The sequence below is a fragment of the Henckelia pumila genome, chromosome 4 (genome assembly GCF_033568475.1).
Source record: "Henckelia pumila isolate YLH828 chromosome 4, ASM3356847v2, whole genome shotgun sequence".
Classification (NCBI taxonomy): Eukaryota; Viridiplantae; Streptophyta; class Magnoliopsida; order Lamiales; family Gesneriaceae; genus Henckelia; species Henckelia pumila.
Genome location: NC_133123.1, coordinates 194268408 through 194290515, shown reverse-complemented (window position 1 = coordinate 194290515; position 22108 = coordinate 194268408). Strand labels below are relative to the sequence as shown.

At 33.5% G+C, this 22108-nt stretch overlaps 2 protein-coding genes across 2 annotated transcripts; one reads left to right on the top strand and one right to left on the bottom strand.

Annotated features, from left to right (window-relative positions):
* The first annotated feature begins 2997 nt into the window (after positions 1-2997).
* LOC140867718 (uncharacterized) lies at positions 2998-3511 on the top strand. Its single transcript, XM_073272768.1, has one exon. The coding sequence runs from the start codon at positions 3086-3088 to the stop codon at positions 3281-3283; it is 198 nt and encodes a 65-aa protein (XP_073128869.1). The 5' UTR covers positions 2998-3085; the 3' UTR covers positions 3284-3511.
* Positions 3512-19502: 15991 nt separating this feature from the next.
* On the bottom strand, positions 19503-20860 carry LOC140862519 (cyclin-D1-1-like). Its single transcript, XM_073265548.1, has 5 exons — positions 20538-20860; positions 20386-20472; positions 20011-20311; positions 19817-19926; positions 19503-19733 (listed from the first exon to the last, which is right to left on the bottom strand). The coding sequence occupies exons 1-5, from the start codon at positions 20757-20759 to the stop codon at positions 19503-19505; spliced, it is 951 nt and encodes a 316-aa protein (XP_073121649.1). The 5' UTR covers positions 20760-20860.
* Positions 20861-22108: the final 1248 nt, after the last annotated feature.

Genomic DNA, 22108 nt, shown 5'->3' with positions numbered 1-22108 from the left:
GTACGCCACGACTGCGATATATCAAGATTAATTTATTAATTATGGAGCACTTAATGATCAGATATTTTATTTTATGAAACATTTTGTATTTTTTTTTTGTACTTTTGTTTGTTATTTTAAATTTAATCAATTATGTAATGTTATTTTCTAAAACTATGTAATTAAGTTTTTATTAAATTCGCTTTCAAATTATCCGAACTAGTCATTACTTTTAAATTTTATAGTTTTTTAAATTTATTTTTGTCAAACTATTATTTTTATAAAAATTAATATTATTGACGTGTATCTCAGCAAAGGTTTGTGTTCGGACCCTTGATCGAGGTCTAGGTCGGGCCAGGGGCCCGGGAACCTAAGGAGCCGAAGGGGAACATCAGGCCCAGGAAAGTTTGGGCTGTGACCCGATAGCCCAAGGAGATAATCATGAGACGAGGATTGTGCGGGTAAATGTGGCCAAGGATCTGGATGGTAGGAACGATAGTATGGTAAGGGAAGAGAGCTGAACGTTGGAAAAGATGATTGGATTGAGGTATAAGGGAATGAAATCAGGGCCGAGATGGATGGAAAATTTCAACCTACCCCATGGGTATTACCCCATGGGACAGGTGTATGTATTTTATTTGTTCAAATCATGTGGGCCCCATATAATTTAATGGGACCCACATGATTTGAACCAACCAGTGATTGCCACCTACTCCATGGGGTAATACCCATGGGGTAGGATCTAACCTACCGAGATGGATGATGAGTTGTGAGAATTTGGAAGGATATCAAGTCAAATATATTGTTGTCTTATCTTTATATCCTCATATCTCACAAGAAAAATAAAAAAATCATTGGTAAGGTGAAATTTTGAATTCAAATAGGAAATAAATCTTCCCATAAGAGGAGGACTCATCTAGGGTTCACTTATAAATACTTAGGTTTGATTTATTCTTAACAGATATACAACACAGTACTGCACTTTGCCACATCTTCTTTTATAGAGTTTTTTTATTTATTTCAGGGGCACTATATTGAATTGAGCGTCAGAGTGACCACATCGAAAAACTCTTATGGCTTCCATTCACGAGTTGTGAGTGTGTGTAGGTGACCGGCCCTTGCGTATAGGCTACGGTGGGAAGAAAGACCTTGTTGAAAAAGTGATCACATCTATCCAACTTTTTTTAGTAATAACAATTATAAAATTCAAAATACTAAATACTATTAAATAAAAATGTTAATTAATAATATATTTGGTAAATGAAATTATAAATTAAGATAAGTGGAATTAAATAAAACATAAATGAATTGACAGCGGAGCTCATAACGATTTCTTGGGGAGGTTTATGATAATGAAGAGAGGCTTTAAAAAAAAGTTTTTAACTTTTGATGTTACAGTCAATGTTTTTCATAATCGAATCGGTCTACCTTAAAAAAAGTTTCAATCGGTCGAGTCGTTTTAACCGCATGGTCAAATCGAAAAACCGTTTATATAATATAATATAATGCAATATATTTTTAATTTTAAAAACCCAAAGAATATATATATAAATAAATAGACAAAAAAATATATTTATCATGGCTAGAAAATTAAATAAATTATAAATATATAAATAAATTAAAAATATGAATTATAGTTATAAATTTTTTTAATAATAAAATAATTAATTTAAAAAGTCTAGTATTACTAAAATAATATTTTTAATGAAGTACAAATTTCAAATAATCTTGTATATATAGAACAAAATATGTAATTTAAATTTTAAATATAAAAAATGTAATATTTCGAAAAAAAATAAAAAATTCGAAAAACCAGTTCAACTCGTTCAATCGGTTTTTTGGTTCTTGACCGGTTTGACCGGTTCTTAACCGATTCTGGTCGGTTTGACCGTTAAAATGGTTTTTTACGGTAATTTGGACCGGACCTATGATCGGTTTCCAGTTGAACCGGCCGGTCCGATCCGATTTTAAAAACATAGGTTACAGCATGACACATCATAAACCTTTTGTAAAAATTTTATTTTATAAAAAAAAAATTCATGATAACTTTTTGTTTAAGCATCGTTAAGCACTACATTAATGACACTTATTGATCTCTTGATATCACGTTTTAGTTTTTTTAGGAATTATATATGTTTTGAAGTCAAATATTTTAGTATCAACATAATTCTAGTAGAAGCTCACAGGGGCATAGGCGAGTTGGTAAGTTTTGAGGTGACGTGAGAAAAAATTCTCCAGCGTTGCGGGTTCGATCCTCGTGTGGAGCATAATCCTTGCTGAAATATTGTAGGGGTATGCTCTGGATCGGAGGTTGGTCATGTTGCTCTCTCCCTCAGATCTCTGTCACTCATGCACATCCATCGATTTAACCTTTGCATGAGACAATGGACCTCTTACTCATATGAACTGAGGTCTTTTTGAGAATCAACCCTTTTAAACAAAAGATAATTCTAGTAGACTGCCTGGTCCTCCACGTTACTCTTGGTTGCGTGGAGGTTACAATGTCAATGGGTATTAATTGTGCGACATTTAAAGAAGGTATTTTACCTAGTGTGTATAGACTATGCAAAGTTTTACACACATTTATTATAGTTTATGAAATTGACTTTTACTAAATCATTTATTTTTTGTCATAGATAGATTTTTATTTTCTTTTTCTTTTTTTGTAATCTAATAACAAGCATATCATTCGGGGAATAAAGTACTTTATTATTTTAATTTATAAAAAAATTTGTTACGAAAATTTTCTTTCGTTTTTTTTTTTAATTTTAATACGATCTTAATATCTTATATTATCATATTGCCCAAAAAAAAAACTTGGAATTTTCCGTCTTATGAATTCGTCTATAGAATTTAAAGTCTATTGATTCAATAGACCAAGAAGACCGCTACTCCAACTAAGCCAACTAGAATCCGCATGCAAGTGTCAACTTCTCGTCGCATTTAATGAATTCTCAGCCCAAAGCCAAAATATTATTAACTACAAAGACCCACAAAAAAATACAAAGGAAAAAAAAAAAAGCAAACCAATATTCTTTCATTTCTCACTGCTAATATATATATAATTTGTTTGGGGAAAATTGTATATATATATATATATATATAAATGGCGATTCAGCTGGAGAATCTGATGGAGTCCATAAAGTCCAAGGTCCGATCGTTGAAGAAATCGAAGAAACCTTACTTGAAGATGGACAAGAGCTCCAGCGTTAAGGTGGAGATCCGCAGCCGGAAAGCTCGGAAGATCATCGAGAAAACCCTCAAATCCGCCGATCGCTCCGGCAAGACTTCTTATTTCGCTTGATCGATCATTCATTACCTTATCTTCATGTACCATCATTTATAAATATACATACATACATATATGTTATGTTATGTTATGTTATGTATGTGTGTATAGATTATATATGGTTTTGTGTTTACACATAGTCTTAAAGAATTTATATGTCATGAAAAGTGGCGGAATTCTGGGGTTCTTTAGTCATCCATCTCCTTGGAAATTAATAAATTAATCTTTTATTGGGTTTTTTCATCTTTGATATATATATATATATCTTTATTTTGTAAATTATTATCAACTTTCAAACAATGATGATGATACGAAAAATCATTCCATTAATTACTTATTAATGTGTTTATCTATTCGATCGTTTATAAATTTCATCACAAAATAGCAACCGAATTTAGTCTGAGTTTACGTTTCCCATTATATTTCTTAAAACTTCTCATAATTTTAAACTATTAAAATTATATTATTTAAGCACAAAGTATTAATGGGCCCTTAAGTTAATTATGGTATGCTATTTTAATTTAATAAATTAATACTTTAATATATATTTTCGTTAGAAGTTATTTTATTTTTAGCGAAAAAAAATTATAAACTGCATAACAGTTATTATTTAATTAACGGATACAATTATATGTACCCGGAATTTTGTTCCTCGAACTTTATTAGAGTTGGTTTTTGCACTCATAATTTTTTCATCCAAATATTGACATTGTGTTGGATGCATAAAATATTTCCTATATCATGTTATCAACTTTCAGTCATTTTAGAATGCCAAATAAAAAGATTTAAAAATAAAAATATCATGTGATGTACTAAAAGGAAGAATTTTATAATGTTTCTTATAAATATTTTACTTTGTCACTGACAATATATATAGATTTTATGTCACGACACATTTTGAAACTGACTCGATTGAATGTTATTAATTGAATATGTTTGAAATTTTGAAGCACAAACTTTAATGATCACGTTCTATCAGCGGTTTCATCATTTGACTTTGTTAACTCAAAAGCTATTCCACGTGTTAAGGCTCCAAATTTGTAAGTGCATCCACAGTGCCAAAAGTCATCCAACCACTTTTTTTTGGTCCTCATTCCGTTACCGTCACTTCAAAAACAAAAAACTCATTCAATTTTTCACTATAACAAAAAACTCAAACAACTTTTTTATGGACTCCACACTCAATTCAAATATTTCAACTATTAATTCATTTTATATATTTATATATACATAATTTATATAAATAGTTTAATTTAATTAATAAAAAATAACATATTTTTAGTAATAAATAAAATAAATATAATTTTTATTGATATTTAATAAATGTATTTCATACAAAATAAATATAATTTTTATTAATATAATATATATTTAAAAAAATAATATTATATATATATAACGGTAATATATTATATATATATATATATAAACATTATTAAAAAATAATTAAAAAAAAAAAAAAAAGAAATGGGTGCACAGAGCGCCCTTTGCTCTGACAATGGAAAGAATTCCTCCCACCACATCACCCCTAATAAGCGTGAATATATGGGGATCAAATATTAAATATTGTACATTTAGACGTGTTTAATTTAATTGAAGTTTAAACATAAAAAATGTATTTAAATTCTTGTATAGTTTGGATTATTATTTCAGACAAAATGATTGTTTGAATAATGTATAAATCTGTTTGGTTTGGGGAAAAAAAAGCATAGTACGTACATCCGAAATAAATATATTTTGGTTGACTTAAAAATAATTCAGATGTTCTGATAATCAAAGTGTTTTACGGGTAACGGTTTGTATACACACAACAGTGACAGAGGCACACTTAATGTGTGTGCTAGATAATATTTGCATTACTGTATGTAGTTTACGTGAAATAGGAGGATTATATATGTAAATTTAGTTTAGTATATATCACACGGACAAAATCGGTTACTATGCATGCTTCAATTTTAATATATAGTAATATATGTATAGAGTTTTGGGGGGAAATATTACTATGATGTAAGGATTAATTTATTTAAAAACAACAACAAACAAATGTATAAATTACTAACAGGGCCGATCCTAAGAAATTTTAGCCCCGAGTCCATCCTAAAAAAAAAGGCCCCTAACACATAACAACTTTTTCAAATTAAATCAATATATTAAAGACAATATAAAAAAAATTAAACACGCGATATTCAAAATATTTCTATTGTAATTAAATAATAAGTTAAAAAATGTCCAAAATGATCACTAAAAACAAATTACTTATTGATACTAGTAATTATATGCATACGATGCATGCATATAAATTAATATCTAAAATATAATTTTATATTTGTGCATTACAAAATTTTATATGAAATATAATAAAATTTGAATAATCTATATTTAATGTTATATATGTTTTATTATTAATTAAATAATTATGTTAATTATGAGATAAGGGTTTCGAAGATAAAATTGGTATGATATAACCTACCAAAGTAGTTATACTATGTATGCCTCAAACTTAACAATATAGAATAGATTTTCGGCTTGACTTTGAATTAATTCTTCAATATTTTGCTTTCTTTTTCTTCTTTTAAAATTCGGATATGTACTTGGGAGACATGATTGACCTAAAATTGAACAGTTAGATTTAAAATTAATTCTTCAAATAACATGATTAGATTTAACATTTGCCCCCTAATGATCTGTGTATGTAAACTGAATGAAAATACAAAAAATAAGATAATTAAAAATTCCAAAAAAAAATTCGGTAAAACCCAAATTAAGTTTGGAAACATTATGATATTTGTTTTCACTAGTATTCATCGAAAGGCCTTGAGTTTAGTTTCGATAAGCATCACAAACAGTTTGGAAACACAAATCTGTTATGCGAGTCGTATTACTTTTGTTTTGGAAAAAATTTGATGTATAATAAATTTAAATTAAATACTACTATATCTATATAATGGGGTTTTTTTTAAAAAATATGGGCCCTAAAAAATTGTGGGTCTGAGTCCATTGACTTTTTGGACTCCACATAGGAACGGCCCTGATTACTAATATCTTGCCATTAATTAGGCTATTCATTGTTAAATAAAAAATTTGTGACTAATCCGATTAGTTAAATATTTAAGGGTTAATTGTGAAAGGGTTTGACGTCTCTATCAGGAAATACCGAATGAATATTATAGAGTAAGTGTTATCTCTCAGTGTTGTCAACACTTCAAAAAAAATATACAGCGGAATAAATTAACTTAAAACAGTAAATAACACGAATATTTATGCACAAGTATCTCGTACTTGTGCGCTGCCTCAGGGCAAAATAATCACTAAAAAAATCAGTTTACAAAACTCAATACTAGTAATTGTATATTAAAACCTACTTTTCTCAACAAGTTGAGAAAATAAACAACATAAAAACTAGTAAAATTAGAGGAAAAAAAAAACCCAATATGATGTTGAACACATGTGCCGAAAACAAAAACCAAGGAACCAGGGGCGGATTTAAGGGGTGGCGGGCCTGGGCTCCCAACTAGAAATTTATATTATATATATACATATATATAAAGTTATGTCTTTGGCCCAAATTAAAAATAGTCCACCTCAAACATAATATGCTATGAATTTTGTTTAAGCATTGAATTTTCAAAACATTTAGCCCCTTTTTTTCTGGCTCCGCCCCTGCAAGGAACCACTTTCAAATCAACACTTCACTCGCGTGATTCTTCAAAAATCTTCAACACTTCATGGCAACACGGTTATTCAGCAACGATCAGCGATAAAGCTTCTTAAAAAAAATCTCGATCAACTCTCAAATATGTTATGAACTATACTCAGTTGATCCCGCTTCATTGCTCTCGTTCTTCTTCTCTCTTCGTTCTATCTTTCATGTGTCCGCTTCCCTTCTTAAATAGATCTTCAATCACATGAGAAAACTTTCCTTGAATAAGCTCTACACATAATATACAAACAATACTTTGTTAGGAATCAAATTCAATTATGCATGAAATAATATATATATCATCAATTTTAAAACATATCTAAGAAAGACCAAATTCAAAAATAAAATTTTATCACAATTAGGAAATAATTCAAGGACATGTGAAATACACATCCTTTCAAATTGCATACATTACATTTGTGAAATCTCGATATTGCTAAAAACTCCCTGTGAAAAGAGAATGATCTATTAACTCCATGTGTTTTCAAATATTATGCACATACATTCTCATGTTTTTAAATTTTGAGCGCATGACCCTTCTTGTCCGTATGTGTTTTCAGGGGTGTCTGTGCTCAAAAATTTAAAACATACAGAGTTAACAGTTATAGGGGTTTTCAGTAATTTCGAGATTTCACTTAAGCAAGATATGCAATTAATCCTTAAATTAATAAACCATAGGCGAAAGGCTACGTTTGCTTTAGATAGGCTTTAATTTATTTGACTTTCGAATTTATTTGTGGGGACTTTGGCCCTAATAAAATGTATAAGTATTAACGATGAAAAGCCAGTCCATCCGATTTTTGGGGTAGGAAAAACTTGCCCTCCTTTCTTTGATAAATTGTAGTATATATGGTCGAAACTTCAAGAGTTGACTTGCTCCATGAATATGAAATTGGAACTTCCACTTTAATTATACACTGCATTTGGTGCGAAATAATTTACTTTTTTTAACTCAAATTTTATATACTATTAGAAGAGTAATAAACTAATGCCTCAAATACTGGATTGCGAAGGATACCATTTCATCATTGTTTCATCCACAATTCGACTCAATTTATACGGTGCAAAATTCAAAAAAGACATGAATAATTTTTTGAAATATGGGATATTGAAAAATTGAAATATGGGATATTGAAAAATTGTTTACCCGATGACCCTGCCTTAACGTTGCAAAATTCAAAAAAGACTTCAACGTTCATAATTTTTTTTGTAGAAATATAATCATCTTAGCAATAATTTTTATCCAAGCATATTGAATCAAAATAAAACATGATATGAATATTTAATTTTTTTAGGAATTAATGCAAACACAACACATTGATGCATATTGAAATGTTTACATTTATTAAAATCATTATAAATAATAAAATGACAAATAATTCTCACTTGCGCATAAAAAGAATTCAGTTTCTTTTTGCAATAATGACATGTATTTTTCTTAATAAAAAAACGACATGAATTATTTTGTCATCTCTGACAAATTATAATTTTGGGGCTCATCGAGGCCCAATAAGTTCTCTCAGGCCCATTTCTGACACCCTTGAGCCTACGTCTACTGGCTGTATTTCACATTAATAGCCCAAACTGATGCCCATTTGATTCCGGTATTATTTTTGTCCTAACATAAAAATATGAGCATAAATCAGATTCATTTCATTTTAAATAATATTGTACTTTGTTGCAATGTTTTCATAATCGGATCGATAATCGAACCGGTATATCTTGAAAAAAAGGTCCAATATTTCGGACCAAAAAATCGTTTATATAATATAATATAATTAATAATATATTTTAAATTTTAAAACTTAAAATATGTATATAAATAAACAAAAAATATATTTATCCTAGATTGAAAAATAAATAACAATATTAAATATAATCAAAATATTAATATAGTTATATATATTTTTAAAAGTAAATAAATTAATCAAAAAAACTTTAATAATACTAAAATAATATTTACAAATTACAAATAATCATTTATTATATATAATAAAATATTAAATAAAGTTTTAAATTAAAAAAACTAATTTTTAAAATAAAATAAAAAAATTCGAAAACCGGTTGAACCGGTTCTTTGGCTGGTTCTTGGGGCCGGTTATTGGCCGGTTCGACCGGTTTTGACCGATTCTTGACTGTTTTCGAGCGGTTCAACCGTTAAAACAGTTTTTGGAAGTGTTTCGGATCGGACCAGTGATCGGTTCCTGGTCGAACCGACCAGTCCGATCCGATTTTGAAAACACTGCTTTGTTGCTCCTACTGTTTGGGTAACTTTTAAAATTACGCTTTTAATTCCCTCCCCCTAGTTTTATCTCCTTTGTGTGAAATATCTGTAGGGTAGATTTGATTTAAATCTTCAAATCTAAACTTATATATATATATATATATATATATATATTATATTTTTAAGTATTAGACTTTTAGACTAACTGCTTTTTTTTTTGTCCGGAGAGTTCCGAGTTTCAGGACAGTTCGGAATTAAGCACCGAACCATAGTTTGGAGGGTCCGAGCTGCATTGATATCGGAAGCTCCGATCTGCTGGCAGGGACACATGTCAGAGAAACATGATACTTGTTGCTTGGTGCCGATCGGAAGCTCCGATCGATGCATATAAATATGGGGTCGAGGGCCTCATTTACTTGCTCATTCCAGCTTCTTCAATCTCGTTTATTGGTAGAATTTAGGTGTTTCCAGCCATCTTTGGAAAGGGGAAGGGCTTTGGCGAGGCGTTCAGAAGTCGTAGTGGAGTTGTGCCCTAGTTCTGGGGCATTCAACAACAAATGGCTGACGACGGACGGAGGTAAACTCAAGTTCCCTATAAATAGTTAGGGAGTATGAAATAACTTAATGAAGGCTTTTAGAACAAGATTATGATGCATGATTATTATGAATTGTAGTGTTGCATGGTAGGCTTGGAACCTAGATAGAGGCTTCTAGAAACTGCCTTAAAAAGGTGCAAAAGTACTATTCGAGATATCCTAATTGAGTATGCATGTATTATGTGTTGCATTGTTATATGAAATGATTTTATCTGCATATATTATGACATGTTATTATGCTTCACGCATGATCATCTTGAGCTTGTTTCCTTGTGTTATCCTGTAGTAGGGTGTTTACCTTATCTTGTCAGTGGATGGTTGGACGCATGGCTCTTGTCAGATCACCAATATTGGTTAGACACATAGACTTGTGTCAGGTCACCATCAGTTGGATATATAGGTCACCTCCTGAAGCGACGGCACAACGTGCTATGTACCCAGGGCCCTAGTTTGTTCTTGACTAGATATTCTTGACCTCGAGTCATGGTACTCGTACATTTGCATACATGCACATATAATATTGTATACTCATACTCTCGTACTGAGCGTTTTATGCTCACGTCCAGTTATTTTATGTTGTCTGGACACCTCATTCGATGGTGCAGTTGCAGGTAGTTTTCCTGAAGATTTGAAGATTAGGTGGTGAACAAGGCAAGATTGCAGGATTAGCCACTATGTTTACCTTTTTGTAGGTAAAGGTACAGAATTGAGCACCAGGAGCTTGGAGAAGCCAGTGACCCTTGAAGACAGCTGGATTTAGCTGTAGGTTTAATTAAGTTATTCGATTGGGTTGTATAACCGAATTTGTTTAACCGGTTGTATTCTGCCGGTCTGCTTTTATTTAAGTCTTCCGCAACGATTTATTTAATGCATGTTTAATTATGCTCTAAACTCTGATTAGATAGTGGATCCGGGTTGGGTCGCTAAAAACACCCCATGCCAACACTGGTAGAAATCCGACTACCTACTAAATCCACTAGTCTAGAAATATCTCATAGGTCAAGACCTACTTGCTCAGAGTACACACTCGTCAAGAAAATCCCTCCAAGATTGGTTCTGACAGCCGAAAACCCAAACCAATATCTCTGATAAAAGCCAGACTATATATAAGACACTGATACCAAACCCGGTATCTATCCACACCAAGGTCATACCTCGTTGTGACTGTTAGCAATTCCTAGACTGAGTAGCCTTCGCACCGCTCTTGAAGCACAAAGGCTTCCAGGTACACCGGCATAGGGTTGTGCCTCCTCACGTCTACACGTGATAATGACTCACAATTCTTGGCATTATTCGACCTGGAATCCTGATGAAAACCCATCATCATAAGGTAACAACCTAAAGAGGTCAAACAAACTACTGTTCTAAGAAAACAACTAGCAAAACCCAACGTTCTAAAGAAAACAGTTTAGAACCATATTCCCATGTTTCCTGAGGAATCACCTCATCACTGACGCTAACCATAGTCAATCGACTAACTAGGTCAATCCTAGAAAAACACGTAGACAAACCACATGTCAAGCATTTACAATCGTCTTACTCAAAACAACAGTTGAGTACTAATCAACTAATCACTGGATTAATCTCAAAATAATACATGTATCATCGTTTCAAGTAATGTACAATTTTCCTTGTTACAATCCCATGTAATACAAATACAGTATCCAAAAATACAATGAAAAATGTACACCCAATAACTTGAAATGATACAACCAGTGTCTGATGATTCATTACAACTGGAATACTTTTTACAACAACACGGTATTAAATCATCGCACTTAATCTTGATTTTGAGCATGAAGTTTCTCATCTATCCAAGCATCGATGCAAGCATACTCCGATAGACATATTCCATTCACGTTTCAAATCTAGACTCTCATTACTCAATCGAGTGCGTCACTGTTATATGTGTAATCCCCTATGGCTGAGATAAAATCTCTATGACATTCTCTCCAACTACGAGGGAGAATCTTCAGATGAATGTCATCATGGTCTGTAGTGATCCATATCCATAATTAATGATTAATGAGTAATTAATCGTGTGATCATGTTTATATTTAGTAAAACATGATTAAAGAAATTCCAAATGGATTAACAGAGTCCAGAAATAGATCCAGGACACTCGAAAATGGCCGAGAAGGTTCCGAGGGTTCGGAGGATCCGAACCAGGTTAGGACGTTCCGAACCGGAACGGAGGGTCCGAACCTGAGATCGGAGGCTCCGAACTTGCATGGCCAGCTGTCCGAGAAAAATACGTCATTGGTGACGTAGCTGATGGGACTTTGGAGGATTCGAATTCAGGATCTGAGGCTCCGAAGTCAAGAACGGAGAATCCAAACCGGATCGGAGGATCCGTAGTCGGGTTCGGAGGCTCCGAACTTTGCCTATAAATAAAGGGTCCGAGAACTCATTTCACTCGCACCTATCCTCTCTTCTCTCTCGATTCCTTAGCCTTCTAACTCAGATCTATGAAATTCTAGCCGTCCTATGGGGAATTCGAAAGTGGCATAGCGATCCAAGCGTCGTAGCGGAGCTGTGGACTAGTTTTGAGGCAAGCAACAGCAAAGGGCTGAAGACGGACGCAGGTATAGCTTTGGCTTCCTAAAAATATTTAGGAATATGGAATAGCTTAGTTAAGGCTTTTAGAGCTTATTTAATGATGCATGGGTATTTGCATTGTAGTCTGTAGACACCTTAGTGTGGATTTGTAGGCATGGGATCTAGACCAGTGGTGCTAGGATTTGCCTGCAGTGTTAGAGGTACGTAAGTACTGACCGAGATAGCCGGAATGATATATATGCTTATATGTTGCATGAGTATGTGCTATGTGTTTTACCATGTTTTACGGTTTTAGCACATGCATGTTTTTACGATAGACTGCATCTGGTATGATGTGAGCCATTGACAGTTTCCATTGGTGAGGGGTTACTCCTTATGGATTCGTGTCTGGGGAGACTCAACCCCTGGTTTTGCTATCACTAAGAGCGGCCACAACGGTGGGTTTTGATGCTATAGTTGATAGGAGAATATACGAGTACCCCGCGGAGTCGCTCTCTTAACACGGTACTGTATATTCATGGCGCCCTGAGTAGACTGTTTTAACCAATATTTTAAAATCATTTATTTGCTGCATATTAGTCTATATATCATTGCTTTCATATTGAGCATTGTCGCTCACGCCCCTGTGTTGGTTTCTTTTGGGATTCCTTGTGGCGGGGCAAGTTTGAGGTTGGACGGTCCAGGTGACTCGCAGCAGGGTTGAGGTTGCTACCTATTGCAGCGAGACTTTAGTGGTAGGATTTGTTACCCTAAGAATTTCGATTTGGTTGTATAAGAGTATTTATACACTATTTTTTCGTCGGTTGTATTCTGCCAATTGGATTTGTTGTATTTGATATATTCCGCTCTTTACACTTTAAAGTATTTATTGCATGAGCTAATTAAACTCTGATTAGTTAGTGGATCCGGGTAGGGTCGCTACATGGACGAACGGCATAGACGCAGGCGTCAAGTGTGTCCCAACCAGTCCTCTGCCACTGCCTCCGACATCTGGTACTCGATCCAAATCTAGTATCCACATGAGTAGAAATCTCGAAAACTCGGACACGATTCTCTGATCCTGTCCGTACTTTCTAGAATCCCAAAAGCTAAATCCTTAAAAATCTTGCCGATGATGATATATAGTCTTCGGGCAATCCAATCGCCTTATCATCATTTCTTTTAAAGTCTCATCGATCCTACAAGGATAACCCAAAGTCTCAGTACTATATCCCAAGTCTCTTTGCATGCTGCTCTGATACCAATAAATATAGCGACCCAACCCGGATCCACTACCTAATCAGAGTTAGAGCATAATTAAGCATGCATTTAAAATAAATCGCTGCGAAAGACTTAAATAATAGTTGACCGACAGAATACAACCGGTTAAATAAACCAATATACAACCCAATCGAATACAAATAATCCTAAGGGTAAAAACCTACAGCTAATCCTGCTGACTTCACTGGTCACCGGCCTCTCCAAGCGACTGGGTACACCTCTCTTACCTCCACCTTCCCCGTCGAATAGTGTGTCCAGACATACAGAAAAATACTGGACGTGAGCTACTATGCTCAATACATAAGCAATGATATATATAATATATACATCACATAAGTGTATTTAAAACCAAGGTAAAACAGTATACTCAGGGGCGCCAGGAATATACAGGGTTGTGCCGGATAGCTAGTTCGCGGTGCCGCTCTATATTCTCCTATCAACTATAGCGTCTACTCCACCATCGTGGTCGCTCCTAGTGATAGAAAAACCAGGGCTGAGTCTCCCCAGGACCTGACTCGAATCCAAAACAGGATACCAGACTCATATGGAAACAGACAATACCTGACTCGAGTCCATGATGAGTTACAAGCTCCCTATAGAAACTGTCAATGAATCATATCTCACGAGATGCAGTTCAGTATAAGAAACATGCATGTGCTAAAGTAGTAAAACATATAAAACACGTAGCACATACTCATGAAACACATATAATATATATCATGATGTTCATCTCAGTCAGTACTTACGTACCTTACTAAAGGAGTTCTAGCAGTCCCACTCTAGGTTCTCAAGCCTATCAACAGCTCTACAATGCAAATATTCATGCATTAATATTTAAGCTCTAAAAGTATTCACTAAACTATTACATACTCCTAAATAATTTAAGGAGATCATAGCTATACATGCGTCCGTCGTCAGCCCGCTGATGGCGACTATCCCGCAACTAAGGGCACACCCCTGCTGTAACTCCACAGCTACGAGCACAGCTTTGTTATTCGAACACTGCTCCTCTACTATGTCAGACACTGTCTGATTATACTAAAATATAATTCTTACTCCAACTCTAAAATAAGAGTACCCAAAGCCCTAAAATAGGACCACTCGGGCAAAGGAGAGGAATTGGTGCGATTCTGAAATGAGCTCCTCGGCCTCCTTCTACAGACGAGGGTTCAGACCGTCCGAACCCGCCTTCGGATCGTCCAATCCCTGCATGCATGACAAGTTTCACCTAATGGCACTTCGGATCGTCCGATCGGGACTTCGGATATTTCGAACTCGAATATTACGTCACTCATGAAGTCACTCACCTGGACACCTGTCTGGCTACTTTTCGGACCATCCGATCCCGGACTTCGGATCGTCCGAACTCTACTTCCAACCAATCAAATTATTTTCCTTATCCTATCTTATCTGATAGAGATCGGACCGTCCGATCCCTCTTCGGATCGTCCGAACTTCACCCTTCCGAACATCTTCAGGCCCTCCGAACTCGAACACTTCGGACCATCCGATCCCAGGTTCGGAGCCTCCGATCATGCCTAAGGCTCAGAACATTCCCGACCATTTTCAAGTGTTCTGGATCCATTTCCGGATTCCGTTAATCCATCTGAAATTTCCATAATCATGTTTTACTTAATCTAAAATGATCACATGATTAATTATCACTTAATCATAAATTCTGGATACGGGTAACTACAGGTATTAAGTTATTTAATTTTCTGCATCTCTGATTATGATTACTTATTATTTTAATTGCATGCCTAAGTTTCTTATTAGTAGGCGATCACGGTGCGGGTCATTACAGCACAAGTACTGGTTACTTGTGCATAATTATCACTGAGTTTTATTTGTTTTATTTATTCGTCTTTTACTATTCCGCTGCATGTTGTTCTTGGTGTTGCCAACACCGTAGACAAAACTAACTCTTACATGAATTTAAGATAGATCTTCAAAGATATTATTCCTTAAAGTGTTGTTTTTAGGAGTTTCAGTAGGCAATGATAAGACCTACTGAAGTGGATTTGTACACAGTTTGTATCAATCAAACTTTTGTAGTGATACCTTCTAAAAATAGAATGTGAGACGTAGAAGACTTTTATCTTCGAACTTTCAGAAATAAATTCGTTGTTATCACCTCTTTACTGCTTTTCATCTTTATCTAATTTTTATGGTTTGTTTTCGCATTTTTTCGTAGTCTACTGCACTTATTACTATATGAGATTGACTTCTGATTTCTTAAAAGGTTATAAACACAATTTTCAGCAGCCGAAAATCTATATTTTAAAAGAGTGTGTATTCACCTCCCTCTACACACATAACTAGAGCTGGGATATCGAGCTAAAATACCAAATTTTCGTGATACCGTACCGAACTTTTTTCGAAATATAAACATTTTTTTGGTATATTGAATTTTTTTTTGGTATCTATACGGTACCAATATGGATTTTTTCCATACCAACATTTCAAAATTTCGATATCGATACCGGTATGAATTTTTTTCATGCCAATATTTTTTATACGGTATACCGAAAACTCACCCCTACACATAACCGATACTAACAAAGCATATGAAACTCTTTTTACCTATTTGATTAACCTCACGGAAATACCCCCGTTTGGTCGTTAGGTATAAATATGATTGGTTTGGATTGTGGTTGGCCTTACCCCTTTAACCATTCTTTGGCCGGTTTTTTTGATAATTCTAGTAAATCTATTCTACAAACGGATAAAACCATATTAACAGAAGGAGATTAAATCCTTTCCCCCTCGTTACTAGTCATCACTTTTTTTTTCTTTTTTTTTTAATCAATCTCCTCCTTTCCAATTTTACCCTTCCATCCACCCAACAAAAAACCCAACATCTTCTCCATGTAATTTTAATATAGTTCAACGATAATTTTGTACAAAAGTACAAATTTCTTAATTTATCTTACAATAAAAAATCATATCAAATACAATATTATTTTATCAGCATATATTACATTTATACGTTTATTATTCTTTTTATCATTTACGTATAAATCATTCAATAATCTCATCTCACGAACGAAACGTAGAATAGTATCGAATAAACCTATACCAAATTTAGAAAATCATGTGATTGAATTATATATCCATACCATATATCTATATAACACATATAAATATGTATTGTAATTTTCTATCTATATATGTATGCATTTGGAGGGTGTGGTTTAATGGTGGTTTGTCTTATCCATCAGTTGGCTTGGATAGTAACCATTTGCAAGTTTTATTTTGGGCAATTTGCTAAAAAATCTTCAAATGTAAACATGTTTTGCTTTGGGGTCCCTAGTTATAAAATGTGGTACAAAACAATACAAGATTTGGTACAAAACCATACAAGATGTGATACAAATTAACAAAAAATGTGGTATAAAAAAATGGCTAGGGAGTGCAGAGCAAAACATGTTTGGATTGGGGATTTTTGAGCAATTTGCACTTTTATTTTTGAGTAAGATCTGTCAGAACACTCTGTGGTAAAGCGCTGTTCTGGGGATTATTTAGTTTAGGGGCCAGCCAGCCAGACCCTTATGAATAATATTTGATTATATTTTTTAATATATTTTGACATTCTTTTCTTAACAATCCTTTTAATTTCTTAGAAACGAATTACCATCATTCTGTAAGCACCAATATGCCTCACAAAAAATCATTTCAATTGTTGCCTCTGATATTCATGAATTATCATATTTTGTTCAATATATCATGATATATTTTACCCAACAATTGTTTGAGAAAATTATAAACCCAGATTTTAAGTGATATGACTGTTAAAATATATAACAATTGAAAGTAACGAAATGAAATTTATGAGCTGGTAGAAAATAGAGGTCTTGTGATACGCAAGGTCGATCCTAACAACTTTTAGATCTGAGTCCATCTTTAAAAAAAGGTCCATAATTCATAATGTATGCTCAAATTTTTTAGTCACATAACAACTTTTTCGAATTAAATCAATATATAAAAAAAATTAAACACACGATATTCAAAATATTTCTATTGTAATTAAATAATAAGTTAAAAATGTCCAAAATGATCACTAAAAACAAATTACTTATTGATACTAGTAATTTATATTCACACGATGCGTACATATAAATTAATATCAGAAATATAGTTTTATATTTGCGAATTACAAAATTTTATATGAAATATAATAAAATTTGAATAATCTATATTTAACGTTATATATGTTTTTATTATTAATTTATTTTTATTTAAAGAATTGTGTTAGTTATGAGATAAGGATTTCGAAGATAAAATTGGTACGACATAACCTACCAAAGTAATTATATTATGTATGTCTCAAACTTAACAATATAGACTAGATTCTCGGCTTGACTTTGAATTAATTCTTCAATTTTTTGCTTTCTTTTTCTTCTTTTAAAACCCGAGCATGTACTTGGGAGACATGATTGACCTAAAATTGAACAGTTTGACTTAAAATTAATTCTTCAAATAACATGATTAGATTTAACATGTGTTCTCTAATGATCTGTGTATGTAAACTGAATGAAAATACTAAAAATAAGATAATTAAAAATTATAAAAAAAAAAAAATTCGGTAAAACCCAAATTAAGTTTGAAAACAGTATGATATTTTATTTTACTAGTATTCATCGTGGCCTTGAGTTTAGTCTCGATAAGCATCACAAACAGTTTGGAAATACAAATCTGTTATGCGAGCCGTATTACTTTTGTTTTGGAAAAAATTTGATGTATAATAAATTTAAGTTAAATACTACTATATCTATATAATGGGGTTTTTAAAATAATTGTGGGTCTGAGTCCATTGTCTCTTTGGACTCCACATAGGAACGGTTCTGGTGATACGGTCTCAAAGAGATGGGTAAACTTTATTTATATTTACAATAAAAATTAATAATTTTTCATAGATAACTCAAATATAATATTTTTCTCTTAAAATTGGTTTTTGAGTCCATCTCGCACGAAGATTTGTGATAAATAAAATGGAAAAAGATGAATATAAATTTTTTTTATGTGTAATAATTCTATTTTATTTTTGTTTTTAATCACTTGTCGTCAAGAGAGCTTATGTCAACCAACTTAACAACACACATTAACATGTAATGAAAAGAGATTAAAGGAGGAAGCAATTTGATTCGATGAATGATTTAAATTATGACTTTAAAATGAGATTCATATTAAGTGTAATATAAAATTTGAAATATGTCGCAATTAAGATTGAATACGCTTGAATTATATAAAATAGATTGGAAATTTATTTGATTGTAGTCAATGAAAATAGATATAGTGGCAATCATGTGTTTTCACTTACAGAATATTATATCATTTGATTTGGGAGATAAGATAAATAATATGGAGATAAGTAATATAATATAATAAAAAATAAAAAAAATAATAGTTAAATTATTATTTAATTTAAATAAAAAAAATGATAGTTAAATTATTATTTAATTTTATTAATAGATTATAGTTTGTTTGATTTTATTAAATTTTAGATAAAATGATAAAATTACAATTTTATTCTTTTAATAATAATTAATAAAAATATGAATAATATTATTTATAGAAGGTAATATAGTAATTTAAATTAAATAATTTGATTAATATAAAATAATTAATTAATAATTTGATTTGTGTAAGACCAATCAGACCCAAGCAGAAAATGATACGTACACGATTATTAACTAGTTATAATTTATAAAGCTTCCAAATCTAAATTCTTTTGCTTTCTTTTCTTTCCACCGAAAGGAAACTAGATAACAAGTCGCGTGTAATAAGCAATTATTATATATGAAATTAAAGAAAATTTCCATATATATTTGCAAATTATTAATATTAATAATTAATGTCTCATTAATTATAACATAGAATATATATATATTTTATCTATGGTTGTGGTTCATGTACACCCGATGCAGAAGATCGCCGCCGCTTCATTGCCGGCTCCGCTGTGCCAGCAGCAACTGACACAGAGCCGGTGTCGCAGCTGGCACGCGCCGCGGCTTCAAGGACGCCGATGGGACTCGGCGGCGGGGCCCGCGGAGGCTTCAGGTGTCCCGTGGTACACGTGTCCAGTAAATATTGGCTCATTAGTTGTTGACAGCTACTCACCATTTCCTGTCCCCGAGAATGGAGGAATAAATGCGTCGCACTTTAATTGCAGGCCAAACCCCAAAAAACTTGGTAATTTTAATACTTACTCTGTCTACTCCTTCGTGGAAAGTTTCTGACGAACTCAGGCTCTCTCCGGTGGCGGAGATTAAGGCCGCCGACGCCATCACTGACGGTGGGAATATCACGAAATCCATGACTGAAAAAGAACCACACAGAGAAATATTTAACATCGATATATGAACTACGAAATGAAAAACAAAATTCTGCGAGATTTAATTACCACGGGCGGAGTTGAGAATGAGATGGGAAGCGAGTGATAAAATTGAGTGGAATTTAGATGCGGAGGAGGAAGGGAGTTTGGAGACGAAGTAATGGAGGTAGTCAAAGGGAGTGACGGAGCGAAGTCTCCAGTGGAGAGTGGCCATTACGCAGAGCTCCATTCTCTGTACTGTTTTGGGCTCGAAAACGTAAGCGGGTTCGAAGAGTTGCAGGTGAAGTAGCAAAGGAGCGTACATCTCCTCCATTTTGGCGGCCAAAGACAGACAAGCCACCGATAGAAGCTGAAATGGCCACCCACTTTCCTGAAAATTAACTAATCCAGTACTATAAATAATATTCTATAATAAGATTAATTTCTGAGATGATGATGATGTACCGGAAGTGTGTGGGAAGAGAGGAAACGGTCGAAATAGTTGACGGAGAGGAAGGCGGTGACTGGTTTGAATCGATAGGCAGCATGAACCTAAATTCAAAGATTTATTAATACATTAATCTTGCTAGTAAACATAAAGATTCAAATGCACGTACCTTGAGTATGTAATTGATGGAATTCTGGCGAGAGGTGAGGTGAATGGGGCGGAGGCGGAGGTAATCTTGGCGGGGCATGTGGTGGCGCTCGGAGTCAAGCAACCTTGCGATGAGTGGAGAGTCATCGGATTCTGATTCCGTTGCCGGATAATGTGTGGGGGAGTCGGCGTCGGATAATTCTTCGTTGCAGTACAAGTTATCTGGAGAGATGTTGTCGGTCATGGTGGCGAGACTCAATGGCGGCCGGAGGACGGCATTGGTGGAGAAGGGGTTTTGGTCGGGAATATTCTACACGCATGGCGGGTTACGGTATGTCGAGGAGACATTCCCTCCCTCCCTCACTGGCAAGCATTCACTATGTGTGATGTTACATTTGTTTTTTCATGTAATCTCTTTTTTCCGCAGCTACTACTTTCAGTTTGGACTGAGTAAATTTTCGAACTAACGTAATAGCCTGCAAACTATGTTAGTCAGGTAAACCACACTAAGCAAATCATGTGTGACAGGCTAATCCAAGAAGGTGTTGGTAGAAAGAATTGAACTCCTGACTTCTGATCAAGAGTTCACTTTAGGGGTGTAAACGAGCCGAACTACTCGTGAACAGCTCGTGAATAACTCGGTCAAAGCTCGACTCGAACTCGGTCAACTTTAGGGGTGTAAACGAGCCGAGCTACTCGTGAACAGCTCGTGAGTAACTCGGTCAAAGCTCGACTCGAACTCGATTTGACCGAGCTCGAGCTCAAGTAGCTCGAGCATACAATATATATAATATTATATTTGCTTATTTATTCAAATATTATTCGGTTCGGCTCGATAACACCTTAGTTCACTTATTCCATCAACTTAGACACCCCTTTAGGGACGTTTTTTCATTTAATCTTGTCCAAATAATACGTGTACTATGAACCCAACTTGATTATGATTTATTTATTTATTTCTAACTTTTAATATTATATAATATAATATAATTTGGAATATGTATTTATATATAAACATTAGTTAATATTGATTCTCCCAGATATGATAAGGAGAGTTCAAGCTACTCTATGACATTGTTAGATTACGATGGTTTAAAGTGAGGGATAACTCTTTAATTGATTAATTATCATTATTTTTGTACAATGTTTGGTTCAACTTCTTACAACGATTAGTGTCATACATCATTATCTAATTAAAGTATATTGATTTAGCATCTTAATATTATGCAAAATTCAAGATTTGATTTATCATCCTAATATTAGGAAAACTTCATGATCTAGATTTATCATCCTCATATTATTTCTGCTCTCCTCCCAGATGTAGTAGGTCTTCCTGGAAGGTTTATCCATCATCATCATTTAATCTATGAACTAAGAGATGATTAAGTATGCATAATATTAGGATGATAAATCAATATACTAGTAAAAGATAATAACGCATGACACTTCTCGGGCTAAATACATACGCCCCCCTATAAATGTTCTAATTGGCACACAAACCTCCCTCCCGGGTATTATTTTAACAGGCTCAACGGCCCTCGCGTAATTGATATTAGCTCATGTGCCTCATTCTCAATTATAATATGTTTTTAA

What these genes read in the sequence shown, in the direction of transcription:
- LOC140867718 (XM_073272768.1), top strand. Translation starts at nt 3,086, where the DNA reads ATGGCGATTCAGCTGGAGAATCTGATGGAGTCCATAAAGTCCAAGGTC.
- LOC140862519 (XM_073265548.1), bottom strand. Translation starts at nt 20,759, where the DNA reads ATGACCGACAACATCTCTCCAGATAACTTGTACTGCAACGAAGAATTA. An exon ending in TCTCTTCCCACACACTTCCG is followed by an intron (nt 20,312 to 20,385) that starts GTACATCATCAT and finishes GTTAATTTTCAG; the next exon opens with GAAAGTGGGTGGCCATTTCA. An exon ending in CATTCTCAACTCCGCCCGTG is followed by an intron (nt 19,927 to 20,010) that starts GTAATTAAATCT and finishes GTTCTTTTTCAG; the next exon opens with TCATGGATTTCGTGATATTC.